The sequence below is a fragment of the Athene cunicularia genome (genome assembly GCF_003259725.1).
Source record: "Athene cunicularia isolate RWA chromosome 3 unlocalized genomic scaffold, athCun1 chr3_part1, whole genome shotgun sequence".
Classification (NCBI taxonomy): domain Eukaryota; kingdom Metazoa; phylum Chordata; class Aves; order Strigiformes; family Strigidae; genus Athene; species Athene cunicularia.
Genome location: NW_020799097.1, coordinates 53476990 through 53488441, shown reverse-complemented (window position 1 = coordinate 53488441; position 11452 = coordinate 53476990). Strand labels below are relative to the sequence as shown.

The 11452-nt window shown below is 41.7% G+C and overlaps 1 protein-coding gene across 1 annotated transcript in view; it reads left to right on the top strand.

Moving 5' to 3' along the window:
* Positions 1–5237: 5237 nt before the first annotated feature.
* Positions 5238–11452, top strand: part of FRK (fyn related Src family tyrosine kinase) — a 53440-nt gene continuing 47225 nt past the window's right edge. Inside the window, exon 1 of the mRNA XM_026844053.1 lies at positions 5238–5912. Coding sequence (XP_026699854.1) covers positions 5482–5912 — 431 coding nt within the window. The 5' untranslated portion in view covers positions 5238–5481. The remainder of the gene's footprint in view (positions 5913–11452) is intronic.

Here is an 11452-nt window from a genome sequence, read left to right as displayed (position 1 = left end):
GTGATTATCCTCATTTGTTCCAAACTGTGAGCAAGAAAACTAGGATTATGGGATTTATCAGGGTTGGTTTGGTTTTTTTTTTTTTCAGTAAGACTGGCAAGAATATTTTTATTACATGTTAATTTTTTTCTTGCCTGTGATAAAATTATCTAATCTCTAAAACATAAACAGCTCTATTTCCAGAAATGCAGAGAATCCTCAATAGAGTCACCATGAAGGGAACAAAGACCCTTGCAGAGGCACTGCTGCCATGTGGTCATCACAGCTCAGCCATGGTCCTGCCCCACATGGGCTTTGGAATCTGCTCAGCACTTCTCAGCAACCCCACTCCTCTCTCTTGTTGAAGAGAGTTTTAAATCTGACTAGTGAATTTCATAGCTATTTGTTAAAATCTATTTGTTTCATAAATAACACTGATCCTGAAGAGTTGGTTGGGAGGAAAGTAATCTGATTTATAGTTTTTGATCACTTCCAGCAAAAGTCTTTCTGGTCTTGTAAAGCCAAGCAGAGGCATAAATTGGGAGAGAATATTAATTTAATTCCTGGGTTTATTTGATATAAGCTATTCATATACACAAATGTTTATCTGAGTGAACTCAGTGAATGCAGTATGATTTGAGTGTTGGATTCATCAGCTCATCTCAAGTGCATCTATACCAATGCACTCAGTATGAGCAACAAACGGGGAGCTTGAGATTGTGATGCATCATGAGAACTGTGACATAGTAGCTATAACAGAAATGTGGTGGGATGCCTCACACGACTGGAGTGCTGCAGTCGATGGCTACAAGCTCTTCAGGAGGGATAGACAGGGAAGGAGAGTTGGTGGAGTGGGCCTGTATGTAAGAGAATGCTATGACAGCTCAGAAATCAAGTATAGTGATAACGGGGTCGAAAGTGTTTGGTTAAGGGCCAATAAAGCAGGTCTTGCTGTGGGAGTCTGCTATAGACCCCCCAACCAAAGCAGTGAGGTGGATGAAGATTTCTACAAACAGTTGGGAGAAATCTCACAGTCACTTGCCATTGTTCTTGTGGGGGACTTTAACCTCCCAAGTATCTGCTGGGAACGCAACACAGCAGAAAGGGAACAATCCAGGAGGTTCCTGGAATGTGTGGAGGATAACTTCCTCACACAACTGGTGAGTGAACTGACCAGGGAAGGTGCCCTCCTGGACCTGCTTCTTGTGAACAGGGAAGAGCTTGTGTGGGAGGTAAAGGATGGAGGCCATCAAGGGTGCAGTGATCATGAGATGACTGAATTTTCAATCCTTGGAGAAACAAAGAGAGGGGTTAGTAAAACTGCCACCTTAGACTTCTGGAGGGCAAACTTTGACCTGTTCAAGAGACTGATTAACAAAATCCCTTGGGAGGATGCCCTGAAGGATATGGGAGTCCAGGAAGGCTGGACATGCTTCAAGAGCGAAGCCTTAAGGGCACAGGAGCAGGCTGTTCCCATGTGCCGAAAAATAAGCAAGTGGAGAAGGAGACCAGCCTGGCTAAACAGGGACCTTTGGCTGGATCTCAGGAACAAAAGGAGAATCTATGACCTTTGGAAGAGGGGCCAGATCTCTCATGTAGACTATAAAGTCATAGTGAAGTTATGCAGGGAGAATATTAGGAGAGCCAAAGCGCATCTAGAGCTCAACTTAGTTGCAGCTATTAAGAATAATAAAAAATCTTCCTGTAAATTTGTTAACAGCAAAAGGAGGGTTAGAGAAAATCTCCCTCCCTTACTGGATACAGAGGGAAACATGGTAAATAAGGATGAGGAAAAGGCTGAGGTGCTCAACACCTACTTTGCCTCAATCTTTAGCAGTGGAACTGGCTGTTCCCTGGACACCAGCCTCAGGAGCTGGGCCATGGGGAGGGGAGGAAGATTGATGTCAGCACAGTTGAAGAGGAGGTGGTCAGAGACCTGCTGTACCCCTTGGATGCACACAAGTCTGTGGGACCGGATGGGTTACACCCAAGGGTGCTGAGGGAGTTGGCAGATGTTCTCACCAAGCCACTGTCCATGATTTACCCGGTCATGACTAACTGGGGAGGTCCCGATGGACTGGAGGGTGGCAAATGTGACACCCATCTACAAGAGAGGCAGAAAGGAGGATCCAGGAAACTATAGACCCATCAGTCTGACCTCGGTGCAAGGGAAGGTCATGGAGCAGGTCATCTTGAGTGCCATTAAAGGTCATATAATGGACAACCAGGGGATCAGACCCAGTCAGTATAGGTTCATGAAACTGCCTGACAAACCTGATCTCCTTCTATGACAGGATGACCTGCTTATTGGACGGGGGAAAGGCTGTGGATGACGTTTACCTTGAGTTTAGTAAGGCTTTTGACACTGTTTCCCACAGCATTCTCCTAGCAAAACTTGCTGCATGTTACTTGGATGGGAGCACGCTTTTCTGGGTAAAAAACTGTCTGGATGGCCGGGCCCAAAGAGTTGTGGTGAATTGAGTTAATTCACCAGCTAGCGGCCGGTCACGAGTGGTGTCCCCCAGGGCTCGGTTTTGGGGCCACTCCTGTTTAACATCTTTATTGATGATCTAGACGAGGGGATCGAGTGCACCCTCAGTCAGTTTGCAGATGACACCCAGTTGGGTGGGAGTGTTGATCTGCTCGAGGGCAGGGAGGCTCTGCAGAGAGACCTGGACAGGCTGGAGCCATGGGCTGAGGCCAACTGGAGGAGTTTCAATAAGGCCAAATGCCGGGGGCTGCCCTTGGGCCACAACAACCCCCAGCAGCGCTACAGGCTTGGGGAGGAGTGGCTGGAGAGCTGCCAGTCAGAGAGGGACCTGGGGGTGTTGATTGACAGCCGGCTGAACAGGAGCCAGCAGTGTGCCCAGGGGGCCAAGAAGGCCAATGGCATCCTGGCTTGTGTCAGCAATAGCGTGGCCAGCAGGGACAGGGAAGGGATCTCACCCCTGTACTGGGCACTGGTGAGGCCGCCCCTCGATTCCTGTGTTCAGTTTTTGGCCCCTCACTACAAAAAGGACATTGAATGACTCGAGCGTGTCCAGAGAAGGGCAACGAAGCTGGTGCAGGGTCTGGAGCACAGGTCGTATGAGGAGCGGCTGAGGGAACTGGGGGGGGTTTAGTCTGGAGAAGAGGAGGCTGAGGGGAGACCTCATCGCCCTCTACAGCTCCCTGAAAGGAGGGTGCAGAGAGCTGGGGATGAGTCTCTTTAACCAGGTAATAAGTGATAGGACAAGAGGTAATGGCCTCAAGTTGCTCCAGGGAAGGTTTAGACTAGATATTAGGAAGCATTTCTTTACAGAAGGGGTTGTTGGGTGTTGGAATGGGCTGCCCAAGGGAGGTGGTGGAGTTCCCATCCCCGGAGGTGTTTAAGAATAGGGTTGACTTAGTGTTGAGGGATATGGTGTAGTTGGTAACTGTCAGTGTTAGGTCAGTGGTTGGGCTGAATGATCTTCAATATCTTTTCCAACCTAGACGATTCTGTGATATTCTGTGATTTCTAATACCTATATATATTGGTACCTGAGTGTAACAATGGGTCTTGATCCTGAAAAGAGCTGTGCATGACTGATTCTTTATGATGCAAGTGGCTCAACTATCATGATGAAACTATTCTGTGCAGTAGATGTATATGCAAATCATTGCCAGATTAATGCCCGAGTTTCCAGAACCACAAAATTACATGAAAAGCCAATCAAATATACAAACTCAAAAAACCCCACAGATTATTTAATACATCTAATATTCTCTGGTTTGAGTAGATGTAAATAATTCTTTAAACATGACTAATGAAGATAGTTTCTTTTTCCACACAGGCCTTTCCTCACTTTGGATATGGTCGATCAGACCTAAGAAAAGTAAGTATCTCTTGGATACCTGTGTAGTGATACACGTGTAATGATCTGGGTAGTGATTAATAATTGCTGTGGAGAAAAATCATCTCCAGTGGTGCTTCAGAAACTAAATAAGATTTTCATAATCTGCAAAATAAGCATGCCAATATTTTATCTGACTGGAAGGCTTCACTACAGATTATAAGGTTTGGTAATCACTTAATGTGCATGGTACTTTCTCCTTTATTCGTTTCCTTTTGCAGCATTGCAGAAGAGGAGTGAATAAGCAGTTCATCCCTCTTCAGTGGAGAAGCACCTGATAGTGATAAACTTTCAGTGGAGAGTTCTTTCAGTCATCCTACAGTTCCTAGTCCATCAATAGGCTTTCTCCTGTTCCACTGATCTCCTCATCCAAAGGACTGACTGAGAGAAATTATAAAAGCAGGTGTCTTTTGTTTCTAAGTTACTTGGTTGGGTTTTATTTCTAGTAATGTAAAGCAACAGAAGTCAGGAACTCTAAATGGAGCTCAGAGACATATGTAAATGGTTTAGGAAAACAACAGTTATTCCTGAGAAGAGAAAAAAAAAAAATAAAGAAAGGAAAAAAAGATGGGAGCCAGTTTATCACCAGGAAGATATGGGTCCATGTGTGTTTGGTTTTTGTTTGTTTGTTTGTTTTGTTGGTTGTTTGTTTGGGGTTTTTTTTTTTGGTCAGGTTATACATGCTTTAGAAATAGGAATATACTGGTGAATGTGGTTTCTCTGGCTTATATGGTGGCTGGAAGACAGGCATTATTTTTATATATTGTTGATATAATTAGCCAACCACCTAGAGTGATTTTTTTGAATAGTGCCTTTCGTTCCTTAAAATGCAGAATGAGGAATGAATTAAAATCTTTTACTCTAAGCCCTATATATTTATTTTTTTCTTTTAAGAAGTGCCAATCCCATCTCAGTAAAAAAAAAAAAAAAGGCGGAGGACCGGTTTGAACGGCAGGTGCCTGGCAGGGGAAAGCGCTTGGGTGTGGGCGAGAGCAGAAGCCGCAGGTGCCCTCCAGGTGAGGGCGTCTGCTGGCCTCGGGTGAGCAAAGGTTGAAACCAGCACAAACCAGGAAACAAAAATAAATATTCAAACTGTCCACGTCGGAGACTGCTAAGGAAACAGGCAGGTTAGCTTGGTTAATCATTACCAAGATAGACATGTTCACCTCTGATCGTATGACAAGACCCCATCTGAGATAAGAAAACACCCATCTCCAGCAGTAAGAGTTGAGAAGCCTTCATTGCTCAGATGTTCTGACTTTATAGTTTTGCTGTGGGAGAAGAGGCTTCACATTCCCCCATTGTTCCCGGAGCTCAGCCCAGCACAGCTGTTCTGTTGCTTTCCTGTTCTGAAGAGGAAGTGAGAAATTCCCTCCCCATGTGCTCCGGCACTTGAATACTCAGGTTTCACTTGCGATCCAGGAGCCGCCTGTAATGAGCTCTCAGTGGGGCTCGGAGAGGAGCTTCCAGCTGTGCCAAGAACTGTTTCATTTTGTGCCAAACAAGGAGGGGGAGAAGAAATCCTGCAACAAGATAAAATGTTGATAGCACAAAAATTGGTCTAAGGGTATCACAACTGGGAAAAGTGAAAGAAAAGCAGAAGCAGAGGAAGGCACAAGGAAACAGGATGGGAAACTTTTGTCAGAAGCACTGTGCCTGTTTGGAGCCTTACAGCCCGTGCTTATTCTCTGGGAGAGACGGTGAGCAGGATGAGAAAGCCGGACAAGTATTTGCAAACCTTGCTGTGGTAAGGCATGACTTCCAATCACGACAGAAAGATGGAGACAGTAAGACAAAAGAGAATCCTTTTCCTCCACTGCCTGTCCAGAATCTGGTGAATATTTGCAGATTTGTAGCACTCTTTGACTATGAGGCTCGCACTGAGGAGGACTTGAGCTTCCGAGCTGGGGATAAGCTTGAAGTGCTGGATGCGTCCCACGAGGGCTGGTGGTATGCTAGGCTCCTCCTGCCAACAGGGTCAGTCTGTCCTGGCCGCAAGCTCCAGGGTTACATCCCTGCCAACTACATAGCTGCTGACCAGAGCATCGAAGCTGAGCCGTGAGTAACTCACATAACGAACACCGGTTTCTTTTCTGTTAGGTTAAATGGGTTTGGGACAGGAGGTTATGGCCTTTTCTCTTGCCGAGTAGTACCCTGTCCACGTTCAACCTCCAGTGGTCCTACCAGTGATAGCACTAGTTGGCATATGCAAGGAAGAGACACCATGGTCACAAGAAAGTCAATTACAAAAGGCAGAGTGTTGAGGGTTTTGGTTTGGTTTAAATAATTTTTCTCTCTGATATTCCCTAATCACCTGTTTAAGAAGCATCTGGAAATATCAGGTTGGTTACCACTGTGATGGTTCATTATTTTTATTTGTATACCAGTTAAGTGTTTGTCAGATGTTTCCCAGAGAGTGAAAAGATATGACCTCTGCCCCAAACAGTGTTCAGCCTAACCAGCTGCAAAGTTATAAATTAATCAGTTTCAGGAAGCTGCTTCTGCACCTTTACATCTTCTTAGAAAGGATGGGTGAGTCCCTAACAGATAAGGTTTCTTATGGTTTTCTCTACATTCTTCTTTGGAGGCAAATCTCTACTCTCATGACAAACTTAACTGAAGTACTGCAAAGGGCAAAAGAGTGAATATAGCAACAGAGTAAAAACTGAATTTGTTAAACTTTCACAGAGTTTAATTATGCAGCCCATGTTTTTCTACCCCTTGAAAACATGTCCAATCTTATTTAGCATTCTGAACTAGAGCAGAAATCACACAAAATCAGTTACTTGGCTCCCTAGTGAGGATAAGTAAGGTCTGAGTCAGCCTGGCATGCAGAGTTACTTACGTGTGTTTGCAGTCAGAGGCAGCATTTGCTGAAATAGGTCTGACTGCAGCTCCAGAGGTATGTTGTGGCAGAAATTATCAGTGTGGAAAGAGACAGCAAAAATGACATTCATTATTAGTCTCAGAATTAATGTTAGCTTTAGAGGGATGATGTTGCAGCTTTTCAGTTAAATCTCATTTGGACCTGAAACATCATCTCTGATCTGATCTGCCTACTGTACTGCCAAGGGCTAGGAAAATTGGCTCACAGATATGATTATGACAGTCTTTTATCAGCTGTAGGATTTGTGCTAGAGGCATTTTAGGGCAACTATAAGATTCATCTCTAACCTGAAGACCTTAATTTCCAGAGTCTGACCATCTGTTTCTATTTCTGTATTCAGGCAGCCAACCCTTTCAGTGGTCATGTTCAAAAGAATTCTTCCAATTGCAGAAATTAATCTGCAGGGAAAGCATTTTCTGCACCACTAGAAAAATGGTGGCAGACCTTAATTCAACTTAGCTTGGCCTTTGCTCTCAAAACTAGTCTTATTACAAGTCATTTAAGATTTCTGCTTGCTGTTAATACTTTGAAAGTAATTTTGCTCAGTTATACAACAAAGTCTCAGCTCATAAGGTCCCTCTTATCTTTTTGTACCTACAACATCAAATACGAAGGTAAGTTTGCCAAAGTGCATTGTTGCATAACCTCTGCTTTTTTCTTGTTACAGAATCAATTTTATTTTATTTTACTCTTTTTATATGTCTTTATTAATAAAGACTAAGTTTTGGCAAAAGATTTTTCGTTATAGACTGTTAGAACACTGGAGAGGAGGAAATGGAGAGCTTTTACACCTCTCAGATGAAGTCATTCCTCCAAAATGAATTTTTAGTTTTGTACTAAAACTAATCTGGTTAAACATTGTCTTCTCAGATTTCCTTCTAAATCAGTTGGCTTTAGTGATCTTCTTACATGTACAAGACCTTTCTATCAGGCCACTCATATAACCATAGACTAACTCAGGTTGGAAAGGACCTCTAAAGGACATTTGAAGCAGTCATCCCAACTCAAACATGGCCAAAATAAAGTTAGACCCACTTGCTTGAGCCTTTCCAGTTGAGCTTTTCACCCTCATGGTGAGGATTTTTTTGTTTGTATGGAACTGGAATATTCCTTGCTACAATTTCCACCAAGAATTCCCTTTCACTCACCCTCTGCATTTCACACCTCTTGTTATTCTGGTGAAACAAGAAGAGCAACAGTGATGATGGTTTAAAGAATTATCCCTTGTTTTTCCTAAAGTAGGAGATTGAGGGTGAAAAAAGTTATTCTAATATCTCTTTAATAAAAATACAATGCTTTAATCATATTCTCTGCCCAAACTTTAAATTTAACTTCTTTCATCTTTCCATTTTTATTTTAATTAGCTCTCCCCTTTGGTGCTGGCCAATTGCTCATGGTCATGATGTAGACCTTTGTGAAAACAGGAGAAGTTTTTATAGTGTCCTTGCACCTTTTATACCAGTCCTTTATTGTCCTAGCACAGAAGTGACAAAGAGTGGAGGACTTAAATTCTCATGTTCACCTGCTAAAATGCATATATACATACTTGCAAGTGTGTTGTTCATACTTTGTAATATTTGCCAGGCACAGATGAGTCTTTGAGCTAGTTGAATGCACATTTCCTAGCACCAGTTAGCTTCTGTATATCTTCAGAGACAATGGGAATTTTAGCTTATTTCTGGACTGTATTGCCATCTTACTAGATCAAAGCAAACTGGCTAAACTGTTTTGGGAAACAGACTTGAGTCATGGTATGACTCTTGGGAAGCTTGGAAAGAAAACCAAACCAACCATATTCTTTAGCAGCTGATTTCAGAGTGTTTGTATATAAACCTTACAAAAATGACATTCATATGCATGCATGGATACTCCATAAATTCACTTAAATAAAGGGATAGAGGAGCATGAAATACTCTATAAGTCTTGGAATGACTTAGAGATGACAGGGCCACTATGTAAGTTTAGCCAATATATGCTTGTAAGCTGCATGCGGAGCAGTCAGATTTCTTTTGCTAATCATCTCAGTTTTGCCTGTAGCTTTCAAGATTATTAGCAACAAAATATATCTGGGCCTTTTTTATCAAAATTTTCACACAGTCTTTATTATAGAGACTGTTAGAGATCAGAAAGTCCATCTGAATCTGTGTTGTCCATTGTGGCAGAAGATAATGCTAGGTAATTGCTTGCTCTCGGCAAGTGCTGCAGCAGACCATTTTGTTTCCTTGCTGAAGTGTCTGTGGTTTTTTTTTTTTTCAGGGAGAAAGGCTTTTTTGAACTATTCATTGGTAAGAAAGAGAATAACGTAAAGTAAGACAGAAAGTGAGAAACTTTTCTTCCTTGTCCTCATATAGATAACAGTTTTTCTTCCTGGAAGTCTCTGACTCCATCCAATATGACTGAGGTAGTGCTGATAAGGTGGATCAATAACTGGATGAAAGAGCAGAGATGTGCAATATCTCCACTCTGGGGAAAACAAAAATTAAATACTATTTATAACAAAGGGAATTTTCATGTATCCTTGGATATCAGGATGTTCAGGCAGAACAGATAGAATGAGATTACTGTGTTGCTTTCTTCAGACCAGAGTTTACTGGCAGAAATTGTATGCTAAAATTGAAGGGACAGGGTTTTTTTATATTATATTTTGCTAACGTATTTATATTATATAAAATAACTAACATGCCAAAAGCCAAACGCTTCCTATTTGTGCACGATATCTTGTTAAAAACAGGTTTCTCTTGCTTTCTTCCTTTGGCTTGTGTGTGAATGACTTGAATGAAATCAGCAACAATCTGTGTGAGTATGGGAAGGGGAAAAAAAGATAAATCCATGGCTTGGGTTCTGCCTGCTGTAGTATTGCAGTTCAAATGTGTGCTGCATAAGATTAAATATGTCCAAAAATGCACACCTGCTACCATGAAATCTGTTTTGGACAGACTGAGGAAACAAGGCCCTTCATTTTTATATTTACTAGTAAAGCATCTTCACATTGCTGATCTTTTTTAGCACCTGCAGTACTCCTTATACTAACAACAACCTGTCAGGTGGAGGGATTGTGAAGGGATTGTTCACAGTGTCTCTGCAGACAGGTGTGTGATCCTGGCCGTAGCTGGGATAGGTAGGATAAGGCAGCCAGGGAGTGGAAGCATTCATCTAGCATACGGTAGACACCTAGTGAACTTTCACTTCATGAAGAAATAAAATAACATTTTTGTATTAAAAGATTTACTTAATATCTGACCAAAAGCAGACACAGACTACATTAATGATAAATTAGCAACTGTAAGAACACTTGGTGCTTTTCTTCTCTCTGCATAACAGGTAACAGTCAAAACCACAAGCCAGACAGATTTTTCATTTCTAAGAAACTTGAGTGAGGTTGTATCTGCTGCATTCCATGATGTCAGAATGCTCTTCCTTCTGGGTTTAGACACATTACATTTAGAAAAAGCAAAGCAAAAAATGCAATTTGAGATACAGTCACACAATTTAACTTGCATGTCCAGTGAAGGATGATGAGAAAGAGCAATTCGACTAACACTTAAATCTGAATTAAAAGATATAAATTTCCTTGGCAAGGAGTGTGACCTTCCTGTTTCTGTGCTTGTTATTCTGCAATATAAACAGGAACCATAGTAACACATTCACCTGCTCTTATTTTATTACTGCCAGTTGTTTTAACTAAACAAGAAAATGACATAGTGCAAATTGTTATGGCCAACAAATATGGCCCAGCTGTACCGTTAATTTTAACGAAGCAAGAATGAACAAAAGAACACCTCACTGTTGGAGTGACATGATTTTTTTTTTCATAGAGGAAAGGTGGAGTGTACGTAGAGGGGTGCTCTCACCTGCCATCCTGATGGACCTGTTGGTTGTTTATGGAAAGTGAACTTCATTCCATGTGTTCATGCTAACATTATTGACACAAGACTGCTGTGCTGAGGGAAGTAAATCCACACAAATTCTTAGTCGAGTAGGTCAAAGAAGATCACAGCAATTACTTTTAACTTTTGCCAGTTTCAGAAAGATTCCTTATGTAGGTATTTCCCAGCTGGTGGAAACTGAGCCCCAGATCTAATCAATGAAACCTCACCAGTCAATTCCACAATGAGCTATTTAAACAGCCCTTTGAAAGCAGAAGTGACTTGTAGGTTATTTTTGTGAATCTCCATAATTCCTTCACCTTCTGTGACCTGACTCAGCTTTAACTATTTAATACATTGACTGAATCTGAGTTACTATACGTCAACAATAAAGTGTTCTCTGGGCTGACCTGTTTCAGACTTTCTGCAAAGTCAGTCTTATGGGGTTTCTTTGGTTCATGTGGGTCATTTTTCAAAGTAGTATTTAGAGCCAAAATATCTAAAGTGTCTTTTTAAAGTGAAACCTTAGATTCTGCTGAACACCTCAGAAAACTGAATGTAATCCACTGTGCTTTCTGTGTGCTCCCTCTCTCTCTTTCTCTCACGTTCCTCTCTCTATTACAGTACAAACTCCCGAAGACACCACCAGAATCAGCAGTAACCCTTGTACTGTAATGAACTTGTAAAAGCTGTTCATTGCTAATACAACTACACAAAGTAGTATTAGATTGCTCTCACATTCTTGTGAAAACCTCTTACGTTAAGTACAAAAGCTATTTTCATATAGTTTTTGGTATTAAAGGTTTATTTTTCACTAAAATATGTATTTGTTATGAATGATTGAA